The sequence below is a fragment of the Mixophyes fleayi genome, chromosome 5, assembly GCF_038048845.1.
Source record: "Mixophyes fleayi isolate aMixFle1 chromosome 5, aMixFle1.hap1, whole genome shotgun sequence".
NCBI lineage: Eukaryota > Metazoa > Chordata > Amphibia > Anura > Limnodynastidae > Mixophyes > Mixophyes fleayi.
The window spans coordinates 107841395-107869105 of NC_134406.1; the positions used below are offsets into that span (position 1 = coordinate 107841395).

Below are 27711 nucleotides of genomic sequence, written 5' to 3' on the forward strand. Positions count from 1 at the left end.
GTAGGGATGTGCACCGGCGACTTTTGAGGTCTCGTGTTTTGTGTTTTGGATCCGGATTTTCGTTATTTTTGGGGTTCGGATTTGTCTCGCAAAACACTTGACGAAAGGTCTCGGTTCGGATTTAAGGTTTTGGATTCGGATTTTTTTTGAAAAAAACATAAAAAGTTTAAAAATCAAGTTTTTGGGCTTATTTTCACTCCTAGGCTATTATTAACCTCAATAACATTCAATAACAAGCATTTCCACTAATTTACAGTGTATTCTGAACACCTCACAATATAGTTATTAGTCCAAAACGTTGCAACAAGGTATCTTTCTGGACTGCGTAGAGGAGTGGGTCACCACAATATATATTAAAAACCCTGAACTTTTATGATTCGCACCAATAAATGTACCTGGACTGCGTAGAGGAGTGGGTCACCACAATATATATTAAAAACCCTGAACTTTTATGATTCGCACCAATAAATGTACCTGGACTGCGTAGAGGAGTGGGTCACCACAATATATATTAAAAACCCTGAACTTTTATGAATCGCACCAATAAATGTACCTGGACTGCGTAGAGGAGTGGGTCACCACAATATATTAAAAACCCTGAACTTTTATGAATCGCACCAATAAATGAACCTGGACTGCGTAGAGGAGTGGGTCACCACAATATATTAAAAACCCTGAACTTTTATGAATCGCACCAATAAATGTACCTGGACTGCGTAGAGGAGTGGGTCACCACAATATATATAATAAGAAAACCATCAACTTGTTTGATTCGCACCAATAAATGTACCTGGACTGCGTAGAGGAGTGGGTCACCACAATATATTAAAAACCCTGAACTTTTATGAATCGCACCAATAAATGTACCTGGACTGCGTAGAGGAGTGGGTCACCACAATATATATTAAAAACCCTGAACTTTTATGAATCGCACCAATAAATGTACCTGGACTGCGTAGAGGAGTGGGTCACCACAATATATATTAAAAACCCTGAACTTTTATGAATCGCACCAATAAATGTACCTGGACTGCGTAGAGGAGTGGGTCACCACAATATATATAAAAAACCCTGAACTTTTATGAATCGCACCAATAAATGTACCTGGACTGCGTAGAGGAGTGGGTCACCACAATATATATAAAAAACCCTGAACTTTTATGAATCGCACCAATAAATGTACCTGGACTGCGTAGAGGAGTGGGTCACCACAATATATATTAAAAACCCTGAACTTTTATGAATCGCACCAATAAATGTACCTGGACTGCGTAGAGGAGTGGGTCACCACAATATATATTAAAAACCCTGAACTTTTATGAATCGCACCAATAAATGTACCTGGACTGCGTAGAGGAGTGGGTCACCACAATATATATTAAAAACCCTGAACTTTTATGAATCGCACCAATAAATGTACCTGGACTGCGTAGAGGAGTGGGTCACCACAATATATATTAAAAACCCTGAACTTTTATGAATCGCACCAATAAATGTACCTGGACTGCGTAGAGGAGTGGGTCACCACAATATATATTAAAAACCCTGAACTTTTATGAATCGCACCAATAAATGTACCTGGACTGCGTAGAGGAGTGGGTCACCACAATATATATAATAAGAAAACCATTAACTTGTTTGATTCGCACCAATAAATGTACCTGGACTGCGTAGAGGAGTGGGTCACCACAATATATATAATAAGAAAACCATCAACTTGTTTGATTCGCACCAATAAATGTACCTGGACTGCGTAGAGGAGTGGGTCACCACAATATATTAAAAACCCTGAACTTTTATGAATCGCACCAATAAATGTACCTGGACTGCCTAGAGGAGTGGGCACTGGGCACCACAATAAAATATATAAAAAACCTTCAACAGGTCTGCATTACACTACACATACGGCTGCTCCTCCATCCTCTCCATCATATACATGTTGGAGTTTTAGCGTGTGACAACCTCTTGTTTTTGATAATGTCAGTGTATTTTGAATATTTTTCAATTTGCCCCACACCACTGAATGTACTTTATCTATGATACGCATCTATCTATCTTGACTGCGTAGTGTGGTGGCCCCGGTACACAATTTGGTACCGAGGCCACAATATAATTAAAAAACCCTCCACGTGTCAGAATTCCACCAAACAAGTATCTGGACTGCGTAGTGGGGTGGCCCCGGTACCCAATTTGATACCGGGGCCACAATAAAATAAATACACCCTCCACGTGTCAGAATTCCACCAAACAAGTATCTGGACTGCGTAGTGGGGTGGCCCCGGTACCCAATTTGATACCGGGGCCACAATACCTCCTCCAAACATGGTACAGACAATTCGTCATTGAGATCCCATCAAGTATGTTAAAGACAGACAGGGTCCAAGTGTTATTGGTTGACTTTGTAAACCAAAAAACTGTCCCTGTTGCACATAGTCGTGCAATGAAGACTGACTTTTTCATTTAAAGGCACCATCTTTCAAGTGTAGTGTTTGTAAGTCTAAGTCATATTATACTTTTGGTAAAATTGGTTTATTTTTTTCCTCTTTATGGTAACTACTAATAGAATTAAAGTATTAAATAGAAGCGGCAGTTCCTCCTTATGGTAATTAGTAATAGAATTAAAGTATTAAATAGAATTAAAGTATGAAATAGAATTAAAGTATTAAATAGAATTAAAGTATGAAATAGAATTAAAGTATTAAATAGAATTAAAGTATGAAATAGAGTGGTATAGAGTTGTAGTGTGGTATAGATAAAGTGGTCCCCACAATATAATAATAAAACCCTCAACTGGTCTGAATTCCACCAAACAAGTATCTGGACTGCGTAGTGTGGTGGCCCCGGTACACAATTTGGTACCGAGGCCACAATATAATTAAAAAATTGGGCATCAACTGTCACCGTTGTTTAATATCTGATAAACCTAAATATGGACTGCACAGTGGAGTGGCCCCGGTAGTAAATTTGGTGCCGGGGCCACAATACCTCCTCCAACTTCCAAGTGTAGTGTTTATAAAGACAGACAGCGTCGAAGTGTTATTAGTTGGCTTTCTTAACCCTAAAATTGTCCCTGTTGCAAATATTCGTGCAATGGACAGTTACTTTTTTATTGAAAGACTCAAGCTTTCAAGTGTAGTGTTTATAAAATATAAACAACAATACAGTAGTTTTAGAGCACGTCAATACCTCTTGTTTTAAATTATGACACGGCATTTTACTTTTGGTTTAATTTCTTGAATTTTTTAAAATTTGGTTTTACTTTTTGAACATGGCAAACGACTGTTGATTGGTCATATAATGCCAAAAAAAAAGTTCCAAGATGGAATTGTCCTTGGGCCCTCACACCCACCCTTATGTTGTTGAAATAGGACATGCACACTTTAACAAACCAATCATTTCAGCGACAGGGCCTACCAAACAACTTTGGCTGAAATGATTGGTTTGTTTGGGCCCCCACACCAAAAAAGCTATTCATCTCTCCCTGTACAGACTAAACAGGCTCTACTGAGGCAAGATGTCGTCCTCATCCTCAACCTCTGATTCCTCTCCCCCTACAGTGTGTACTTCCTCCTCATCACACATTATCAATTCGTCCCCGCTGGACTCCACAACCACAGGTCCCTCTGTAGTATCTGGAGGGCAGTGCTGTACTTCATTGAGGAATTGATTATTCATTTTTATAAACATCATTTTTTCAACGTTATGAGGAAGCAACCTCCTTCGCCGCTCACTGACCAGGTTCCCCGCTGCACTAAAAACTCTTTCCGAGTACACACTGGAGGGGGGACAACTCAGGTAAAATAGAGCCAGCTTGTACAGGGGCTTCCAAACTGCCTTTTTTTCCTGCCAGTAACAATATGGACTGTCTGACATGTCTACTTGGATGGTGTCAGCAAAGTAATCATCCACAATTTTTTCTATTGTGACAGCATCCAATGCAGCGAGAGTAGACATGTCTGCAATGGTTGGCAGGTCCTTCAGTCCGGACCAGATGTTATCAGCATCCCCGCCAGTGCCTCTTTTGGGAAAACTGAGCTTTTTCCTCGCAGCCATAGATGTGGAAGAAAATGAGGGTGGAGCTGTTGGCATGTCACGGTCCTCTTCAGAGGACAATCTCCTGACCAGCAGGTCTTTGCACCGCTGTAGACTTGTGTCCGCCGGAAACAGAGACACAACATACGCTTTAAACCGAGGATCGAGCACGGTGGCCAGAATGTATTCCTCTGACTTTAAAAGAGTGACCACCCTCGGATCCTGGCAAAGCGTACGAAGGGCTACATCCACAAGAGCTACATGCTTGGTGTAATCGCAATGGCTTACCAGCTCCTCCCTCACTTTCTCCAGCTGCTTCTGCAACAGCCTGATCAGGGGAATGACCTGACTCAAGCTGGCAGTGTCGGAACTGACTTCTCGTGTGGCAAGTTCAAATGGCTGCAGAACCTTGCACAACACGGAAATCAGTCTCCACTGCGCTTGACTGAGGCGCATCCCCACTCCTTTGCCTATGTCGTAGGTGGCTGTGTAGGCCTGAATGGCCTTTTGCTGCTCCTCCATCCTCTGCAGCATATAGAGGGTGGAGTTCCAGCGCGTCACAACCTCTTGTTTGAGGTGATGGCAGGGCAGGTTCATGCTTTTTGATGTGCCTCTAGTCTGCGGTAGGCACTGGCTGAATGCCGAAAGTGTCCAGCAATTTTGCGCGCCACCGCAAGTATCTCCTGCACACCCCTGTCACTCTTGAGGTAATGCTGCACCACCAAATTAATGGTGTGGGCAAAACATGGGACGTGCTGGAAATTGCCCATATTTAATGCCCGCACAATGTTACTGGCATTGTCTGACACCACAAATCCCCATGAGAGTCTAAGTGGGGTAAGCCACTGGGAGATAATTTCCCTCATTTTCTCTAATATGTTGTCAGCGTTGTGCCTCTTATTAAAGCCTGTAATACACAATGTTGCCTGCCTTTGCATGAGCAGCCATTTTGTAGATGCTGCTACTGATGCAGCTGTTGCTGTTGCTGCGGAAGGGGATGCATCTACCCAGTGGGCTGTCACAGTCATATAGTCCTTCGTTTGCCCAGAACCACTTGTCCACATGTCCGTGGTTAAGTGGACAGTGGGTACAACCGCATTTTTAAGAGCACTGAGGACACTTGATCGTACTTCTCTGTACATTTTTGGTATCGCCTGCCTAGTGAAGTGGAATCTCGAGGGGATTTGGTACCGGGGACACAATACCTCCATCAACCCTCTAAATCCCACTCCACTGATGGCGGACACCGGGCGCACGTCTAACACCAACATTGCAGTTACAGCCGCAGTTATACGCTTTGCAATAGGGTGACTACTATCGTATTTTGTGGTCATGGCAAACGACTGTTGGACGGTCAATTGTTTTGTGAAAGACTTAGCGGTCTTACGACTTCCCCTCTGGGAAGATGACCGACTAACAGCAGCAACAGCAGCAGTGGCAGTAGTAGGCGTACCGCTGCAGGATTCCTCGGATGAATCCCGTATTGAGGAGGACTCAGTCTGGCTGCTGACTTGGGCTGCAGGACTGAATCTGATGGAGATTGTGGAGGAAGTTGACGAGGAGGGTGTTGCTGGTGTGTATCCAACTGGACCACGGGATTTAGGTGTCCCTGTACCGATGAGGGTCCTAGCCCCAGTTCCTGAACTAACCACTGAACTATGAAGGTTATTCAGGTGACGTATAAGGGAGGATGTTCCTAGGTGGGCAAGATCCTTACCCCTGCTTATTTGAGCTTTACATAAGCTACATATGGCCATACATTGGTTGTCTGGATTTGGATAAAAATAACTCCAGACCGAAGAGGTGCATTTTTTGGTCTTCTGACCAGGCATGACGATGGGCTTTTTCATCCCATGGACATCAGCTGTTTCCCCCCCTGGTGCCTCATTTACAATAACCACATCACCATCCTCATCATCAAGTTCCTCCACAGCGCCAGCTACATCATCAATAGCCTCCTCCCGAGCCACCTCTTCCCGTACAGTGATGGGAAGGTCAGGCTTGACAACCACCAACATCCTTGGACTCGCCTTGTGGATTTGTGATAATTTCTCTTTAGAAGGCAGAGTTGTTTGCTGTTTTGTTGCTGACAGCATAACTCTCTTCAATTTTTTGTAGGGGGGGGGAGGAGGAGGAGGGCTAAGATCCGTGGGTGAAGCTGAACCACTAGTCATGAACACGGGCCAGGGCCTAAGCCGTTACTTGCCACTCCGTTTCGTAAATGGCATATTGGCAACTTTACGTTTCTCCTCAGATGATTTAAAGTTTCTCTTTTTGCTACTTTTTCTTAACTTGGGCTTTTTGGATTTTACATGCCCGGTACTACGAGATTGGGCATCGGGCTTGGAAGACGACGTTGATGGCATTTCATCGTCTATGTCATGACTAGCTTCAGCATTAGGAGGAAGTGGGTCTTGATCTTTCCCTACTTTATCCTCCAAATTTTTGGTCTCCATTATATGTAGCACAAGATACTGCAGAATGTGTGAACTTGGTAATATTGCAGTACCAATGGACTTATACTGCTGGATTGGTTTTGCAAATTTGGTTATAATTATTATATATTTTTTTTTTTTTAAATTTTTTATTTTTTTTTACTTTTTTTTTATTTTTAAAAAACTTTGGGAATAGTGGGGAAATAACTATGCCCTTAGAAGCACAGAGCACAGGACACAGCACCACTGGACTGAACAGGACACGGCACAGGACCCAGCAGCACTACGGAACTCAGCATGACAGAGCACAGGACACAGCACCACTGGACTGATACTGCAGAATGTGTGAACTTTGTAATATTGCAGTACCAATGGACTTATACTGCTGGATTGGTTTTGCAAATTTGGTTATAATTATTATATATTTTTTTTTTTTTTTTAAATTTTTTATTTTTTTTTACTTTTTTTTTATTTTTTAAAAACTTGGGAATAATGGGGAAATAACTATGCCCTTAGAAGCACAGAGCACAGGACACAGCACCACTGGACTGAACAGGACACGGCACAGGACCCAGCAGCACTACGGAACTCAGCAGGACAGAGCACAGGACACAGCACCACTGGACTGATACTGCAGAATGTGTAAACTTTGTAATATTGCAGTACCACTGGACTTTTACTGCTGAATGTGTGAACTTGGTAATATTGCAGTACCAATGGGCTTATACTGCAGGATTGGTTGTGCAAATTTTGTGGTAATTAAAAAAAATTAAAGTAGTTTTTGGTATTTTTTAAAAAAACTTTTTTTTATTTTTTTAAACACAGAGGAATTTTGGGGAAATAACTATGCCCTTAGAAGCACAGAGCACAGGACACAGCACCACTGGACTGAACAGGACACAGCACAGGACCCAGCAGCACCACTGACCTCAGAAGGACAGAGCACAGCACACAGCACCACTGGACTGATACTGCAGAACACAGCACAGCACAGCACAGCACAGCACAGAACTAAACAGCACAGCACAGAACTAAACAGCACAGCACGAGATCTACCAGGACAGAGGACCACCTAACACACCCTCCCTCTACCCTGATCAATGCCCGAGTGAAGATGGCGGCGACTAGCGGGGAATTTATAGGATCCGAGTATCGCGAGATCCGACAACGGGATTATGAGTCAGAGCCTCAGTTTCACATTTGAATTTGGCGCCAATACCCGGATCTGTCTCGGATCCGACTCGGATCCGCAACGTTCGAGTGGGCTCGGATTTCATAAATCCGAGTGCGCTCATCCCTAATCGAGAGGTACTAGTTTTTACATTTTTCAATATGAGTGCAGGCCACCTTCGTCTATCATCATCAACATTTATTTATATAGAAAGAGCATATTACATATCACTTTACAATTGGGTATCTGTCACAACCTGCATCATGCAGCTCCTGTCTGCAAGCACTCTGTGGGACCTTAGTATATATTTGTATTCTGCCTGTAGTACCACTGTCCACCAAAGGGGCCACTGTGGTACTTAGACTGCTCTTACCTGCCTCGTTATTGCTGGATCCTTAAACACCTGCTTCTGGCCTATATAAGCCTGTCTGTCCCAAGCAACCTTTGCTAGATCATCAGTTGCATTTACTTGTGCGGCTGTTCCTGTTCTCTGGCTCCTGTCCTCTAAGTTTCCAGCACATCTATACGCAGATAATCTCAACCACTGTCTACTCCAGTATCCTGTGGTAACGCTATGCAGATTATTGCTACCTGTTGTCTGAAGCTCCCAGCACATCTATCCGCAGATCATCTCAGCCTGTTTCTACTCCACTATCCTGTGTTAACGCTCTGCAGATTATTGCTACCTGTTCTCTGAGTCTCCAGCACATCTATCCGCAGATCATCACAGCCACTGTGTCTACTCCACTATCCTGTGGTAACTCTCTGCATATTATTGCTTCCTGTTCTCTGAATCTTCAGTGCCTTGCTTTGCAGACCATCGCACCTTGTGTGCCATCTCCACTACTTTGTGGTAAAGTCCTGCGCATTCTGCAACTGTTATCCACTGTGTTCTTTGGCTATTTCTGCCACACCCTACCGTACTGCAACCTGAAACCTGTGTAACCAGTGTTAATAAAAACTTCATTTCACTAAGTCTGTGGTTTTTATTGGGAATCCTGACAGTATCTACGTGTTTTAAAATGTATTGATGTCTCTATCTAAGGACATCTGATTGTTACTGCCTCTTCACTCACTATGATGCATGTTGTCTAACAGTCCAAATTTTTCTTGCACTTTACACTTATTTTTTTTTGTTGCTTAATTTATTTAATGGGCTTGCTTAAGTTGGTAACACGGCACATGACATTTTTTTGCTGCTGCTGGAATATTCTACATTATTCTTCAATATTCTACATGCGGTCGCTGAATGTTGAAAATGCCCAGAAAAAAACCCTCACAAGCAAACACCCATTTTCCCTCACTTAATTACTAGTGATGACGGCTGTGTTTGTATGCTAGGACATGTGTTTGCAATCTGGAGCAACTGTAAAAATGATTTTTTTTAAGTACAGTAGACATTAATTACATCATAATATATGTACTTCATGGAAAAAATAAAAAACTTAAATTTTCTTTTTTTACTGTTTTTTGCTATTCACATTAATAGTATATTTTTTTTCTGTGCATTTTTTGTGAGTTATTATTCTTCATATGTATTGGGCATATCCTGCAGTGTCCTGTCTAGTAGAGCAGAGCAGACCTCCACCCGTATTCATCACCACAGTATGCATGCCCTAATGAATTATGCCCTCAGTTAGTAACCTGGCGATGTCTTTATTATATCTCCAGGAATTCCCTATGGCCCCACTGACAGTGATGAGAAGGTCCTGATCCAGTCCAACTGCTTATATGCACTTACAGGCATCTGTATCAGATCGCTTATTGGTGTGTTAAAGTCTATGAAAATCACTATAGTCAAACACACTCTCATGCATACTTCCCAACTGTCCCAGTTTCAGTGGGGCACTATTTATTTATGGGGATTGTCCCACTGCCTTGTGGTTGGCAGGTTTGTCTTAACTCACGGGGAGTTGGGAATTATGTCCCCACTCACCAGGAAAGCAGATGCCTCATGCACCATAGGCAGGAGTATCTGGTGCATGCAGCAATTCTAGGGTGTTTTTAGGGGAGGGGGGTTGGAGTAGCTTAGTGCTACAGAAGTGCTAAACACACCTCTGGGGGAGTGATCAAGCCCATTGCCATTATGCATTGACTAACTAACATATTAATTACAAATATGTTTACATATTACACACTGATACTTGTATTTTTGTCTGTATGATTAGAAGCTGCCTAAGCGCAAACATTGCTGAACCACACCCCTGGAATACAGAATAAACAAATCTGGCAATGCTGCCTAAGCGCGCACACACAAAATATATAAACATGTTTTTAACAACAGCATGTGTCAGACAAGCAGCTGGACTCATTTATATGATACTTTTTTATATAATAACAGCTCAGTTTATGGACTTTATCCAACTTTTTCTGCAGTTCCGCTAGTCAGTTTTTTGGATTTTTTTTTTATAAATCTGCTCATTTCCTTGCCAATCATTTTCCTCAACATTGTCTTGAAGTCCTTTTGTGCTCACAATATCCTCAATTTACATCTGTGCTATTGTTAGTTGCCAAATACTGTAAATTATTGTTTTTGGAAAAGTTCCAAGTGCAATTTAAGGCATCAGCTCACATTTATCAGATAAGCCAGACTTTTACAGTAAAACCATATGGTACATTATGTTCTATGTGTGATACTTATCTTAGTGTTAATGCTTGGGAAAGAATTACAATATGTTCCTTAAATATACTGCAAATTACAGTAGGCATATGCAGCCTAAGGGTGATGTCACACAGTTGTTCAGTACACTAGTGCTTTTTCAGCATGAATATCGATAATGTTCATAGTGCTAAAATCACTATGTGCTGACACCTTGAAGTGAATAGGGAGAGCTAATCTCTTGTTATACAAGAGAAACTAAGCACAGAAAATGTTACATGCAATGTCATTAGAGCATGAATTCTCCTATGTGACCAGGGAAGAATGTTCCCAATTCACTGCAGTATGTCAGCAATTTGAGCGCTGTGAATGCTAGTGATTTTCTTGCTGGAAAAGCACTTTGGGTTAAAGTGACACTACAATATGAACAGAGGCATCCTTAGGCGCACATATTTTCCAAATGTCTTATCCACCCTTGCCCTAATATTTGAAGCAATGTAGCTCAGTACCTTATAATTTTAAATTCAAATTTGTTATGTTATTTATTTTTGGGAAAACAGAATTGTGTTGAAAATTACCAATACCATAGGGTATATTTACTAAACTGCGTGTTTAAAAAAAGTGGAGGTGTTGCCTATAGCAACCACTCAGATTCTAGCTATCATTTATTTAGTACATTCTACAAAATGACAGCGAGAATCTGATTTGTTGCTATAGGCAACATCTCCACTTTTTCAAACCCGCAGTTTAGTAAATATACCCCAGGTTTTTCTTGGATTTTATTATTTCCTGAAACTCAGATTATGTCTTTGAATCTGCTTTTTAGGAGTTACATTACAGTTGTGCAAAATAGTACTATTCAAACATAATTAACAATCATTTATGTTAAAGTATTAATTTACTGTTTATCATTTTCCTTTTCATAGGAAGCTATTTTTTAACTATAAATTCCAATTTGCTCAATCAATCAGCTATTTACCTATTACTTTTATTTTTGTTATTATTTCATTATAGCCCACTCATAGGAGGTTATTTTGATTGTTTTTACACAGATTGTATGTTGCATGTGCATATGCATGCAGGGAAACAAATGATCAGTGACCCTCTGCACTCTAGTATTCTATTAGGCTGCCTTAGGCTGACATGTTGAAGCCTTCTTTTATTTGGTATTGCCAACTTGCTGTGAATTTACTGCATACAAATCTGTCCTTTATTCCAAGCTGACATTTAATTATAGTGGGCTCAATATAGTTGTTACACACTCCTGGATAATTAACAACAGTTCTTGGTTCAATAATAATTTCTGCAAGGTGTTCAATAGAACGATGGGCAGCATATGCCAGATGCAGTACTTCTGCACTATAGAATCAGTAAATAGTAATCACTTCCCCCACATTCACTTGCAAAATTCAGAGCTATTCTCTGTCATTACAGTATATGTAGGTTATCTTTCAAGAGGAACAACAATTTCAGTTCAAATGTATTAGTTGTAATTTAAAATTACATATAAGCTTCAGTTGGAACAAACAAGCCTACTACTAAAGGAAAGTCTATCTGTCACGCAAAATCCATATAAAATTCAGTAGTTTACTTAACAAAAAAACAAAAACAAAACAAACTTGTCTAATCAGCATATTGCACCAAGGCTAAAATCGGTCCGGACACAAATCTGTAGAGAAAAAGCGGTACACATATTTTGCTGAGTATCTATTGTTGAGTGGCCAAAGCCAAAAAAGGAGAATTTACAATAGGCCTAATCCTGATGGCTGTGTCAGTAAGCTTTCTGGAAATGGTCCTGGTCCAGAGAAGAATGGACTTGGTCTTCCGCTGGTAGTTACTGTGAGTACTAAGCCAGCTGCAAGCTGAGATATGCTAGAATTTGTTTACAACCATTTTTTGAAATGGCTTCTAATTAGAATTGAATGTGCTAATGTCTGCTTTGATATTACCTTTGATTTTGTAAGTTATTGTTCAAGAGCCTCATCTTCAAGTATAATTTTTCAGTAAAGTAGATAATTAAAACTAATAATGCGGAGTGTGCAGCAAAAAAAACTGCTAAACGAATTACACATAACGATGGCAACCTCTTTTACATCACCTTGTGCTTCCTGACAACATGTAACACTGTACCCAAGTTTCATTACTACCACTCTTTTAGACATTAAACTAAAATTATATAAATTACAGATTTACCATATAATTTAAACCTCATCAAAATGTCTTTAAATGCATTTATACAATGTTTGATAAATATGACAGTTATATATCAAGTTGAAAACAACTTATCAAATAATCTTCTATGAGCGTGCTTCCTGCAGTTTGGTTCACAAGTTGATTTAAGATCCCAAAAGAGATAAAATATGATGCATTTTTAACTATGCTGAATGATTTATTCACCCCTACTTATAATATTGAGATACACAATAAACTACAATGTCCTATAATGTTCCTAAATATCTTCATCAGAGGGGCATGCTTAGACTAATGGAGCCATGTACTTGTACTGCATGTCATCAATTTATTGGAGAGTAACATGACTTTTTAAACGTATAAAGTAGTTCAGCAATAATCAGTTGAAAAACTTTTCAGCATTTTCAATTTTAGACAATAAGCAAAGAGTACAGACCAGTAAATAATTTAAATAAATATGGAGCTACCAAAATATGGTTAGGCCATAAAATACTCATCTATACTGTGCACTTTATTTCATAATAACTATTACTATTTTGTGTTTGGAAAAGCAAAAACATATTTTCCAGTCTAGCCCAATAATTTATGCTTGTTCTATTCCCTGGCTCTCCCTTCCTGTCTAAAATATTAACCACCCTTTTCCTTATTCAAAAAGAAATCAGCAAATTGCTCCCTTGAGATGGCTTATGTGAGAAATATCTCAAGTCACATTGTTTATTGTAAAAAAGGCAACACATGTTTCAATGTGTTTTAGAAGTACATAAGGTGCTGTTGTAGGTAGGCCTGGGGGACTGCAATATTTTGGGTATGTAATTTAAAAATGTAAACTTTCTTCCTGCAAATCAATAAATTATTGGTTTGTGCCATTCTGGCAGATCTAATATTGATTAAAGAAAAAATAAGTTTTAAATTGTAAAGCAAGCTTTTGGAGTGAGATCTAAAATTGATTAGAGAGAGAACATGTTTTTAAAACTTATACAGCAAGCATATTGGTTGAGAAATATACCATAAAGCTTATCCCCGTCCTCGGGTGAGTGTGTCAACCAATAAACATCATTACTATCAGGATCCTGAATATTTCTTTGAGATGCCCTTTGCATGCTGTGTTCCAGTGAATAATGCACACAATTTAATACATCATTGAGTCCAGCATCCTGTGTCAGTTCCTAGTCCACATCTTGTGGTCAGGAAGGAATTAGTCAGAGCTGCCATTAAAGAGCTGCTACACATTACTCAAGAAGAAAAATCATTACCAAATGCCAGTGAAGGAGTCTGGTAATGACATCCATACCCTCCTACAACTGTGAACACCACGTTGGTGTACAGTTGACACCTGCATTGTCTGGTTTGGCCAAGCAGCAGCAGTAGAAGATGTCAGTGACAAATTGTTTCTGACAACCAGTGAAAATGTACAAATTTGTTGTAGTGCAGCAGAGTAAGACCAAGTCCATTGCTTCTCCTTTTCCGTAAGCACTCTGGTTCCGACAACAAGTTTTTCCTAGTGGCACCCATAAACAAACAAAACACACAAACATCTAGGTCACACTGTCCTTTGCCCTTTATACACAGCCTGTCTCTCCCAGTATGGTGGGAGCTCTGTTGCACCTCCAATTACCTCTCCCTATAGAATGTTTAAATTGTATCTATTCCATCTGTAGCCGTCTGGAAACTGAATTGAAGTTAAGTGGCAAGAAGGAAGATAGGCCACTAGAGCATAGTACTATATAAGAATGATTACTGGCAGCTGGGATCTTTACACAATGAAGCAAATAAGGCAAAGATTTCAGGCAGAAACATAGTTGAGGAGAATCTAAGGATGGTATATATATAGTAGATAACTGGAGACAGGATGCAACAACAGCAACAGGAAATAGATTACTGGCAGGAGAACAATAATCTGGCAAGGGAGACAGGAACAGGCAAATCTTATATATAGAGGGTGGAGCTAGGTCATGCTGGAACATCAGCAGAACACTTAATCTGAGCTAGAACACAGAGCAAAAGCGGGGTGCTGTCCAACAGCCAGAATATCTTAGCAGAGCAGAAGTCTCAAGAGGCAGAAGCTCCAAGTTCTAATACTCACAGCCTCCTTGCCACCTTTGTTTTGAATCAATTTCTTGAGCCTATACCCATTGTCTTTTGCTTTAGAACACAATAATAACACAACCCCTACCCCTCAAACACAAACAAAATTAATAAAATAAGGACAAATGAAAATACTACAACCTTTACACGTCTATTTCTATTTCAACAACAACACATAGTTGGCTTAAAGCAGGAAATATGGTTGACTTATACAGCAGGGGGGTGATATGTTTTACAGTGCCAGTATAAATTTGTATGCAGCCACTTAAAGAAGAACATCTATTTACTACACAGGGGAAAGGGATATTTAGTCCTCCCTTTAACTGAAGTGGGGATAATTTGTGTATGTTCCTGTTCCATCATCATCAACACTTATTTATATAGCGCCACCATATCCGCAGCGCTGTACAGAGAACTCACTCACATCATTCCATCAGTTCCATGACAGAATCCATAAGGCTAATATTTGGTGTAAAAGTTGTGCGACTAATAATTTTGGTACGACTTTAGAGGACCAATGTTTGTGTGCCTGTAGGCTTAAATTACGTACATCTGGCTATGTCAACACCATAGGCAGCCATAGCTCAGAAAGCAAAACACATTTTTTAAAATCTATGAAGCTACACTTTATTTTGCAATCTTTTATTAGTTGTTTTTACTTTATTTGATTCTGAAATAGAAATCATGGGTTTATTGTGTCTTACAACTATATTGGTATATAACAGGAAATTGTGCTGTTGATAGTACTTCCAAAACTGGATGAAGCAAGCAAAATAAAAATTATGATTGCACTGTGGGGATAGGTGCTTCTTTTCAGGCAAAATTGGTACTGGATATGACACTGCTGACCACTCTGTTCTCATTCAAACACTGCAGTCCCTAGGATTGGACACTGTCCTATCCTGGTTCTCATCTTACCGATCTAATCGCTCTTTCAGTGTTTGTTTCTCTGGATCCACCGCTTGTGCTTCCTTTATCAGTTGGAGTACCACAAGGCTCAGCCCTTGGTGCTCTGCTCTTCTCTATCTTTACCGCGTCTCTTGGAAAACTAATAAGCTTTTTTGGATTTCACCTCTGTACGGAAAATACCAAATTTACATATCCTCTGTGAATCTCTCACAATATGTGTTGGCCAATATTACTGTATGTCTTTCTGTCATTTTATGTTGAATGTCCACCTCATGCTCAATCTCTCAAAAACAGAGCTAATAATATTCCCACCAGCCAGCGGAGGTTATCTACCTGACATCCCTATTTCTGTTAACATGACATTAAATCTTACAACCCTAACTCGCTGCCTAGGTGTTACCTTTAACTCAGAACTATCCTTTGTTCCTCACATCCAATTTACACCTAATTCCTGTTACATACATCAACTACATTTAAAAAATATGCACAAATCTCACACAAGACATTGCAAATGCTTTAATTCATGCACTCTTATCTCCCGTATCGACTATTTCTATACCCACCTTACGGGTTCTCTTGAACCAGACAATCACCCCTGTAATCTATTTTGCATTCAGCGGCTAACTTAATTTTCCTTGCAAAACATTCTTATACTCTGTCAGTTCCTACATTGGTTAAACCTAAGCTACAAAATTACCACCCCTCTACACAGTTCACACAAGGCTTACATGTGTTTTTTCTGTACTCAAACAACTCCCTGACCCCATGAACATCATTGCTGTGTGACTGGATCATATAGCCCACTACGCACTTTTTATCTTTGCAATCTGGCTGGACCAATATGCAATAGGTAGCTCTTAACCTCATGTATCAAACTCCTATTGTTGTATAGATTGTACGCTTGAGAGCAGGACCCTCTCACCTATTTGGATAAGGTAGAGACTGTTCTATTTTCAGCATGAAGTATGTATTATGTTTAAAGTGTGAAAACTCAATTATACAAAAGAAAGATTAGAAGAAGGCAGGTAACATATTTTCTTTCTTTTACATATGGATGACTGGACCTGTGTTTAGTTATAAATTCCATCCTATAAACACACTTAGAAGTCATTTACTATATTTTTCTAAGCTTTATGAATTAGTAATTGTAATTCATTTTTAATTTTTAGACTGTTAGTTTGTAAATTCTTTAATAATATGTTATTAAATAGTTTACAAGGTGTTGATTAATATTTCCTTTTTTGGCAATGCATAGGTGGATCACAACAACATGCAAATAAGTGCAATGAAACACTTATGATGGAATATCTACCTGCATGCGGTCAAAACTTTGAAATCATGATGAATACTGTGGAGCAAGACCAGTGGTGCAACCTGACACAATTCATCACGTAAGACAAATGCTTGTCTTCTTTTTTTTTTAAATAACTGCAAAGAAAATGAATACATGTAACATTATGGCTATATTATGAATATAAGCACATTTCTTATATTATTGTTATTATTATTATTATTATTATTATTATTAATAATATTAGTATTCATATCTTACCTTTCACTTTGAACACTCAGGGCTTCATTTAGAGTCGGACGCAATGTGCGTCTAAGACTTACATGGAAGAGAAGGAGTGGGAGTGTGCCGCAGTTTGTAGGGTATTACAAGTGCCATGCAACCCCAGTTGTGTCCCACTAGTAATACCCTACCAAGCTGCAATTAGCTAACTCCTTGTGCCACCTAATTCCTGCCGCACTTTTTCAGTCTTGGTTCACTTGTGTTCCGCCTGTGTCTTGATCCGATTAGGGTAGTTTTTGCGGGTAGACGCCCATAGTATCTGGATTTTCCACGGTCACGTCTACATAACTCAGTGTTCCACCCTTTCCCTCGTACGGAGACGCAAGTTGTCGCAGTGTACACTGAAAAGCAGATGGAACTGCAGGGAACTGTTGCTTACTGCTCATGCCCCATCTGTGGAAATGTGCAGGATGTGACTGAAATGGACTTTGCGTCCGACACTAAATGAGGCCCTCAATGTCTCAATTAATATTAATGGCCAATCTCCCTTTTATTTTGTTATTTTATGCAGTATTTATGCTAGTAAATTTAATATTCCTAAAATAAAACAGTTGTTTAAAAGGGACAAGCATTAAGTAAGATACAATGAAAGAAAAGAGGATGCATGAGTAAATGAGATCTAAAATATAATCAAATATCATTTGTGGAATTCAGTTAATACTTGTCTTAACATTTTTTTCAACAAAATACAAAAAATTTAATGTTGAAGGTTTGCCTATATATGTGTACTGTACAACAATTTCTTGGAGGGATGGGCTCATCTATGGCCACCAGTGCTGCTCGAGTCTTGGGGTTTCAAGAGAACACTATGTGACATTTTTTTGTGTATGTGACATTTTGTGTGGGAATTTACACATATAGGGCCTGAGTCATTAAGGCAAAAAAGGAGTAAATGTTCTCTGGCATAAACCATGTTACAATGCAAGGGGTGCAAATTAGTTTATTATTTTGTACATAAGTTAAATACTGGCTGTTTTTTCATGTAGCACACAAATACTTAATAGCTTTATTATTGCACTGAAATTTAAAGTTGATCTAGGACATGCCTTACCCCAACTAAAAATCTGTCCCCACATTTTAAATTTACCTCCCCCTCCAATGCAACATGGTTTTCCTCAGGTGCAAATGTTACTCCTTTTTTATGCTTTGCTCTCCTTAATGACTCGGGCCCATATAGTCCAGTCTTGTCTTTCAATGCATTCATGCATCTACAGTGTCTCCTCTAGATCTTACTGACCTATGACCTACAAGTCTCTTTGCCTGTCATAAAAAAATAATTGGCATAGTTGAAGCAAATGGTTCTGTGGAAGATGAAATATGAGGCAAACAAGGGGGGTAGATGTATTAAAAATTAAAGTGGACAGAGACAAAATGGGGGCAGACTTAAGATTATGGGGTCAGATGGCAGAAGGGGGATGACAATTCAGAGAAATGTTATAGGAGAGAGAGTAAAAGACATTGGTGAATTAAAGAAGGTTGAAGATGTCACACAATGGAAAATGCAGATACTGTGGTAAAATTGTTTTGGACAAACTAGGTTTTTTATGTGTTTGCTGTCTGTGTGTCTCTGTTGTCATGTATAAGTCACCAAGTATAATGCTGTCTGAGCTTGATGATATCATGGGTGGGGTTTCTGATGGTTGAGCCATAACAGAGGATGGTAGCAGAGACTTTAGTGGTGCCACTGGACTGATTCCAAATACTAGTGTCATGAGACCACAACATAGGTAGACAGCTGGACCACTTCTCAGTTACCTAATGAAGAAATACCACAATATCATCACAACATTGTCACTGGTGCTTATTAGAAACAGTTATCAGATGAACAGAGTAGCAGGTGTTAACACTCTGCTTTTTTATTCGATGATGGATAATTCTTATACTTTATTTCTTAATTAGAGAGCTCTGCGAGCCAGTTTTAGCTAATTGACGACGATGCAGCTATAACATTATTATTATCCAATAAGAACACAGGTTGCTGTCACCTGCTCCCTGGTGGTAGTAAGATACATCACCAGGAAAAATAAAGGGGGTGATCTATTGAAATTTATTCTGCCTGCACAGTGAGTCCTCTCCACTATCTGCATAGCCACACTCCTTATTTTGAATTAGAACAAAAGGGGAATCTAATAATTGTCCAGATGATTAGATAGTAAAGAAATAAAATAAAAAAGAAATAAACAATCCAGCTGGTCATTGTTTGCTGTAATATTCATGATGTACATCCCCTTAGGATGTAAGCTCGTATGAGCAGGGCCCTCTTCCCTTTTGTCTCCACACTTGTTCTACTGCTCCACCTCTACTGCATTAGCCTGCCTGGAGTTTCTGTATTGGTATATTTTGTTTATTATTCTGTACTGTCTCACCCTGTATAGTGTACTGTTTGGTCTGTGTACTGCGCTGCGGAAATCTTGTGGCGCCTAACAAATAAACGATAATAATAATAATAATAATGATGTGGCATTTCTGCACTTATATTTAATATATCCTGACTTACACTGCAAGACAATTAAGAATACATAAATTATTTTGTATAGTATCACCAATGAGTTTTTGCTTTACTATTATTTGGAAAGTTTGAGTATCATATTGTTTTTTTTTCGTTTGATTGTCATATAAGAAGCTGCATCACTAAAATACTGCACAGCATTCAATTTTGTACACATGTGTCTATTTATTCACTATTTACATACCTGTGCACACATACCAGTGCACACAGACTTCCCACATTTAGGAAGTGCTTCTCTGCAGACACTTTCTGTGGCCATTTGTGGGACTGTGTGCTGAAAAACCTGCCTTATTGGTGCAGAAGGTTTTCTATGGAAAGTATTAGCTGACCTTCGCTCTCTGCAAATTCCAAGATGTGCAGCCATCCACTAAACAGTATGAAGTGCATTACATGAGAATGCCCTTATTCGCATAGCTCCCCCATCAGAAAGAGTAAAAACTTTTACAACCATATCTGACACTACTATCATGACAGGCTAAACAATACTTGCCAACTCCCGGAAACAAGTTTCCGGGAGAGGGGGCGTGACTGGAGGGCGGGAGGGGGCAGGGTGGGGGCCAATCGTGTCATTTTGGCCCCGCCTCCCGTGAAACCGTAATTTGCATCGCGGGGGGGGGCAAAATGACGCAATTGGCCTCGCCCCGCCCCCTCCCGCCCTCCAAAATGTCGTGATCCACCGAGAACCGTGTCAAATGACGCGATTCTCTGTGATATTCAAGATCCGGGAGAAATGCCAGCTCGCCCGGGAGACTGACCCGAATTTCGGGAGTCTCCCGGACTTTCCGGGAGAGTTGGCAAGTATGGGCTAAACCATGAACGTTCTCTTATAAACAGGTGTAATAATAGCACAAAAACAGATGTCACAAAATGTGTGGTGCAAGCCAGTATTACTCTGCTTTATATATAAAAATAAGGAACATTTACATGTTTGAAACGTCAATGGTAGACTTGGCAGTGTAAATATTTTTTATGTATTATCACTCATATGCAAGTAATTTAATATCTGAATGAAGTTGTGATGATTGAATGAATATGAGGTTTGACTAAATATATATTATCCATTACTTTCTTGTGACTGTAAATGATAAATATTACTGCAATGAATGGCTTAATGTTATGAATACATGTTTCTCCTTAGGTATCAAAATATAAATGTAAATATAATGCAAAAGATCCTTCTGTTAATGAGCATTTTGTTGTACAACAAAGCAAAGTTCTATTAGAAGAGAATCACTTAGATTAAATGATACTGTGAAGGCCACCATTAGGACAAGACACACACCCACAGTATATAGATACCGGCAAGCATATATAGTGTGAAATAAAAATGAGACTGCATGTCATCTCAAAATTCTTTAGAATTAAGAAAAACAAAAGCAAAGGGATTACTATATTATAAACCCCTTTTTCTAAAAACAAACAACAGCATGAAAATGGCTCTTTGGGGTTTGGCTACTTCTGGACTGTTGGTCAAAGGTCAAAGGTCAAAAGTTGTTTATATGTGGTCTAGCAATGACAGTACCCACACCTCCAAGGCCCCAGTGGAAGACCTCTCTCACACCAGAGAAGAAAAATTGAACATAATATGAATTTGTAATGTGATAGTATGTTTAGGAAGGACGAACAGGTAAAACAGAGGCAAGAGGTTTGTTTATATGTAAACTCTTGTTCCAAATCAGTCTTGCGAGAAGATATCACTGGGGAAGATGGTAATTCAGCGACGTAATAGGTAGTTATAACAAACTCCAGTCAGTGTCTCTGTTGTCATGTATGAGTCACCAAGTATAATGCTGTCTGAGCTTGATGATATCATGGGCGAGGTTTCTGATGGTTGAGCCATAATAGAGGATGGTAGCAGAAACTTTAGTGGTGCACTGGACTGATTCCAAATACTAGTGGCATGATATAATAGACAAGTTAACCCGTGCATGATACTCATGCATTCTAGTCAAATCAAGCTACTTAAGGTGTTAAAAAGGTTCTTGTCATGCATTTGGGGCTAGCCCAGGCCTCCTCAGGGGAAGAGCGTTACTTCCCGACGCAAGCGCCCTTTTTTTAATGTGGTTTTGTCCACATGTCACCACCTCATCATTTTTCTCCATCACCTCATCCTTCATCTTCATCACCACATCCTTCATCAAGCTACTTAAGCTGTTAAAAAATCCCCACTGTCACCCCCGGCAACCACCAACCACTCCCAACTGTCACTTCTCCTTCAAGAAATATATATATATATTTTTTTAAAATCTTTATAAACACTTTTAACAATTAACAAATTAAATTAACAAATTAAAAACATCTTAGTATACCAAATTTCAGCCCTTTATGCGTTTTTTTCCCACACACACTAAGAATTTAGTAGGTCAGTGTATAACTCCGCCCAGCAGGTGGCGCTGCAGCAAATTTCTGCCCTTTCTGAGTTTTTTTCCCCACACACACTAAGAATTTAGTAGGTCAGTGTATAACTTCGCCCAGCAGGGGGCGCTGCAGCTTGTTTGTTTTTTTCCACACACAGACACACGCCACTAGGCTTTTATATAGTAGATTGTATTGAAATGAAATATCTTACTGCATATATAAATGACAGGTAAAGCAAAGTCCAGCCCTCATTATGGTTGACTTGTAACACAAGTATAAAGTGTAACACTGAAGTGTTTCTGCCAGCGAAAGAAATTTGTTATTAGCTGTGAATGCTAAGCGGTCAAATAAGTTATCAAATAAGTTATTACAATTAAGGGAAAAAACTGTTCTGAAGATTTCTGCATTGTTCAGGTTACCAGTAGCTTTCTTAAGAATCAGTTTTATAACTGTATGAAATGGGAGGGAACTGTGTCAGATGTGAGTGAGAAGTTTAAGAGTTACATTAATGGTGTTATTAGTGAAATGGGATTAAGTTAAGTGGGGATGGCAGAGAAATTGAAAGACTTGACAGATGTCAAAGGTGTATGACAGATGTTTCTGCAGGTGAGGTATAACTGAGGACACAGAGGGAATATGTGTTCTCATGGAGTCTACAAGAGATAAGTGAAATATTTTAACACATTTTCAGTTAATTTCAGTGTTTCTTGGCCAGCCAGTCAATTTTCAAAAGTCTTATTTTATACATTTAATTTATAGTTGTTATTGTTTTATGTTTTTTTTAAACAAATACTTTCAGCAGATGTATAATATAAATAAAGTGTTTTACAGACATTATTTTTGTAAAAAGGGAGATATTTGAAAGGAGACAGAAGGATGACCTAAGGGCTTATATGATTATAAAACAAGCTACAGCACTGATGCCCTGGAAGCCACCCAGAGTTTAAAATGCTCTAACTATGGAGGAATTGTTAAAGGAATTGCACAACGAGTCTAAAGAGGTGGTCATGTAGAATAGAGGAATGGCTGCTGCTGCCAACTTTTTCCAGATGAGCTGAGATAACCAACTAACTTGTTGGTAATGGTTGGTGCTGCTGGAAATGTGAACTTTAGGACATCTAGCCTGCAGTTGCCCGATTACTCACCTTAAAACTAAGACTGTCTAATGTTCAGGACTGAACTTTAGAGGCCAGCAACAACTATCCTCCTCTAACCATGCCTGCATTGGTGGCAACTCAAACCCAGGTTGAAGCTGTGGTGGACACTGGCTCTCAGGTCACCACTATGTGCCAACAGTATTTTTTCCTGGGCATAAATGTGCTACAAGAACTAACTGGACTATTATTTAAAAGAAATGGACATCATACTTGCAACAGATAACAGATTGTACTAAGGTTCAGAAAGCTTTGTACAAAGTCATGGAATATTGCAGTCAGCTACAAAGGTTGGGGAACCAGAACTGTAAAGTGGAAGTAATGCAGACTTTCTCAATTCACACCACCCATATTCCTGCTAGACAAGAGGTAGTTCTCCCTTTGCAGTTGGTGGGGGGGTTGGAACTGTCAACTTCTGAGATCTCGGGGAAGATAGTCAAATGGGGGTGTTGTTCTTTCAAGAACCATACTGATTGAAGGCTTCTAAATAAGCAATACTGCTTTTGCTCCTGCAGAATGAGACTCCAGAGGGATGGAACCTGTCGGTCAAATGCTAGCTCACCTAGATGTCAAGACTGATGAGGCAACTGATGGATCATTCAGGTTCAGGGAGGAAATAATAAGTACTGGACTGTGTACATCTAAATGTTGATGACTACACACAAGAGCAATAGGGTTCTGCCCGGGACTTGTTAACCTAACACTATCATATGTTCTCTAGGAATGAAGATGGTTTCAGGTGCATGGATGCAATCTCCCACCCTAGCCACACTTCAGATGCATTCCCTGCATGAAGACATACCAGGAAGTAAAGGGCTCTTGAGATAAATGCTGGGTGCGCATGTCATTACAGAGGTCCAGTATCCTTCATGTGCACCTATTGTGCTAGTATGAAAAAAGATTGCTTTTTGTGGATTTTTTTCGAGATCAGTGCCTGAAAGAGCATATGGTTTTGTGGCAATTTCTTTTGCCCAAGAAGGAGATAAAGGTAACACTGTAACTATTGCACAGTGTGAGCAGACACTATTAAAGCGAAAGGATATGTGAATATATCTGTTAATACTTCTATTATCCTAATCTGTAGCAACACATAGTATTAATTTGCAAGCTGTAGTTCTACATGTGTAGTACATAATGGCCAGAGAAGTGGGATCCCATAATGACTATTGTAACCACTTAACCTCTCACACTGGCAAAAAGGACTATACTGGATTGCTTGGACTGCGGTGGCAAAGGTCGCATCCTGACCAAGCTCCTGCTGTTGACCGGAGCTGGACCCGCTATTTGCACCTTCACTTTTGCCCTACATGTATCTGCATTGGTGGGCTACACCCCTGACCAGTGTAATTATCTCGTTTGTGGCAGGGAGTGACTTATCTGGGAATCAGCTTGGCCTGCACTCCCGACAGCATAACTCCTTGGTCCCCACTACCCCTGCATAGCAGCAGCCATATGACATCGCTGGCTAGTGCTGCATTCTGAAATCGATCAAGGAGGTCCTACTGTTCCCACCACCAAAGCCGATTTTGACAAATTGTCAGATAGTGGACCGCACTGATTCTTTTTCTGCTGATTTACAAAAAGCTGTTGGGGAATTAAAAAACGTAAATTACCACCCTCTCCAAAAGAACCAGTGTTCTTAACAGTAAAGTTGACTCCACTCTTAAATTTCAGAATGAGGCAACTCATGATCTGAATTATCTCCTAAGAGAATACGACCTCCTACAAGATGTACTGGAGGATTTAGAGAACCTGAATCAGTGGAGCCTAAGGAGTTGGAACAATCTGTTGATTTTTCTCCTCTTGGATCCTGCCCTCTCTAATCACTAGATACAGATTGAAAGGGCACATAGGGCTATGAGGCCTAGTCCAAAAGACTCTGATCCCCCTATGGATGTAATACTGTGTCTACTCTCCTTTACAACCAAAGATGCAATTACCTCAGCAGTCAGGAACTCTATGTATGTCTTATTTGAGGGAACTTGGATTCAGGTTTTTCCAAGATCTTGCATCCTCTACTATTGCAATATGACCTGACCTCAGAGATGTGACTCGCTCTTTATGTGATAATGGATACAAATATCGGTGAGGATTCCCCTTCTGTCTCATGGTGGAGGTGGAGGGTAGAAAGGTGACCATCTGGGAGTTGCGGGACCAGGACTTTATTTCAGTCCGTTGATATCTCTTTATTTTTCTGGTTTAAACTGTAAACTAGCAGCACTCTCAAGACACAGTCTATCTGTGTTTTACACCTAGATTTGGGTAACCTCTTCTTTTGGGTTGGGTACCATTTAACGATGATCGGAACCCCGACAACGGATACCCTTACAGGAATACACCGAAGGTTTGTTCCCCAACAGACAGCTTGAAACACAGACCTCAGTAATGACTACCACCACTTATTTTACCATCTTTGTAGACCATTCTCTGCTTCTGAGGTTTGTGTCTTCTCTCTTTTCCCCCTTTACCATTCTCTCTCCTGTTCCTTGTGCTTCTTACTCTTCATCCCACTCCCCTCTTTTTTATTTTTACCTACTTGGGGGGAACCCAAACTTTCTCTCCTGGGATACCACTTTCTTTCATTAAGGGTACCTCACTTTAATCGTCATGCCAATACCGTTTCTCTCCCTTAATGTTAAATATTTGAACATGCTTCAAAACATTCCATGTTATTCAAAACCATTTTTTTTCATGAATCGTATTTCAAGTCAATTGGCCATCCCTTTCTGTACTAATGCAGGTTTTTCTCTGTGCACTATGCCTCCTATTTGACCAAAAAAAACGGATAGTTATTTTGATTCTTAATTCTATTCCTTTTATCCTGTCATACGCTTAACACAACCCTAAAGCCCGCTTTCTCATTCTCATGCGCAAAATCGGACACTTTGATATAATTTTTGCAAATACCTGTGCACCTAACAGAGGTCAGTCAGTTTTTTACACCAAGTGCGTAGGGGATTGCACCTGGTTCACGGAGATTTTAATACTTTCATGTCACCTACTTTGGATAAGTCAGCCACCAAGTCTCCTCCCATGTCATCATCACACATGAAGGCTCTCCAAAAACATGTGGTCGAGGCTAGTCTTTTTGATGCCTGGTGGTCACTGTATCCCACATCCCAGAATTACACGTTTTATGCCTTCCCGCTGTTAGGAACCCCTCTAGCCGATACAGCACAACCCGGAGTCTGCTCTGCCAGTCGGGTGTTCACTGGAGCCCCTAGTGGTGGGGGCAGACTTGGCCGCAGACTGACAGAGGGTCGTGTAGTGCGTACCGACTGGGGAGAACCCAGGTAAGCGGAGTGAAGTCCAGGCAAGGGTCAAGGGCCGGCACCAGACAGCAAATCCAATTAACAAGCTGAGGTCAAGGGTCACGAGCAAACAGGAAAGTCGTTAAACATGCCAGAGGTCGGGGTCACAAGAAACACAAGCAGGGTCCAAATCCAGGCAATGGGTCATACACAGGCAATCCAGCAGAGTATCCACAGTACAGGGACAAAGGGCAGAGCAGGTCAGCAAACTGGTAACAAGAAGCTATAACCGGCAGTGAGGTTGCAGACCTCACTGCCCTAAATATACAGGTGGACCAATCAGAGCCTAGCTCTGCATCTACTCCCAAGAGCTGGCTAATTAATAAATTACAGCCTAATAGCCACCAGGCTCTTAAGTACTTTTGCGCACGCGCCCGGCTGTCCCCTGTTGCCGGGACGCGGCGCTACACTGCAGGGCGTCCAACCGTTGCCTCGGCAACTGTCGGGAGTTGGGAGGAAGTGACGTCCCGGTCTTCATGGTGACGGCCGGCATGCCAGGGAGCACAGGAAGCGAGCCGCGGCGACTGTGAGTACCACTGTGGCTCGTAACAGTACCCCCCCTTTGAAAAATTCCTTCAAATGTTTTGAAGCATGAAGTCTTCTTCGCGGGACCCAGGACCGCTCCTCTTAACCACGATTCCTCCACTGTACTAGGAAGTGCACTTGACACTGCACTCTTTTAGAGTCAAGAATCTTCTGAATGATGTATTTTTGTGGTTTGTTCGTATTTCGCACAGGCAAACTTGAAGGCTGGGATTGGTTTGGGTATAGCACAGGCTTAAATAGAGAACAATGGAATGTGTTGGGGATCCTCAGTGAACCAAGAATCTTCAATCTGAAAGCTACAGGATTAATCTGCTTGATAATAATGAACGGACCGATGAATTTAGGCCCCAGTTTCTTACAAGGCTATCTGAGCCTAATATTTTGTGTTGAAAGCCACACTTTCTGGCCCACTTTGAATGAGCAGGTGCTATCATGTGCTTCAGCAAGGACTGCTTTCCTTAAATGAACTGGGACAAATAAGCATCCTATTGGAGTATTATCAGGAGCTAATCTTTGAAACCTTTGAAGTGTGATGCTCAGGTCTTGGGTTAACCCGGCATGGACTCTGGAAGAGGGAATGATAGGCTCCGGATCTGTAACTGGAACATGATGTGCCAAGAAGCTTCTAGACAGAGCATCTGCTCGGACATTTTTTGAACCTGGTCTGTAGGTGATCACAAAATTGAAATGAGTGAAGAATAGCGACCAACGGACTTGTCTAGGATTCAGGTGTTTGGACGTCTGTATGTATTGTAGGTTTTTGTGATCCGTTATAACAGAAATTAGATGTGTAGCGCCTTCGAGCCAATGTCGCCACTCCTCAAAGGCCCATTTGATTG

General features: G+C 40.4%; 1 protein-coding gene across 2 annotated transcripts in view; it reads left to right on the forward strand.

Moving 5' to 3' along the window:
* The window catches only part of RAMP3 (receptor activity modifying protein 3), a 187348-nt gene that overhangs the window by 100802 nt on the left and 58835 nt on the right, over positions 1-27711 (forward strand). For both annotated transcript variants that reach the window (XM_075212663.1, XM_075212662.1), the window contains one exon: positions 16677-16812. In XM_075212663.1, coding sequence (XP_075068764.1) covers positions 16677-16812 — 136 coding nt within the window. The remainder of the gene's footprint in view (positions 1-16676; positions 16813-27711) is intronic.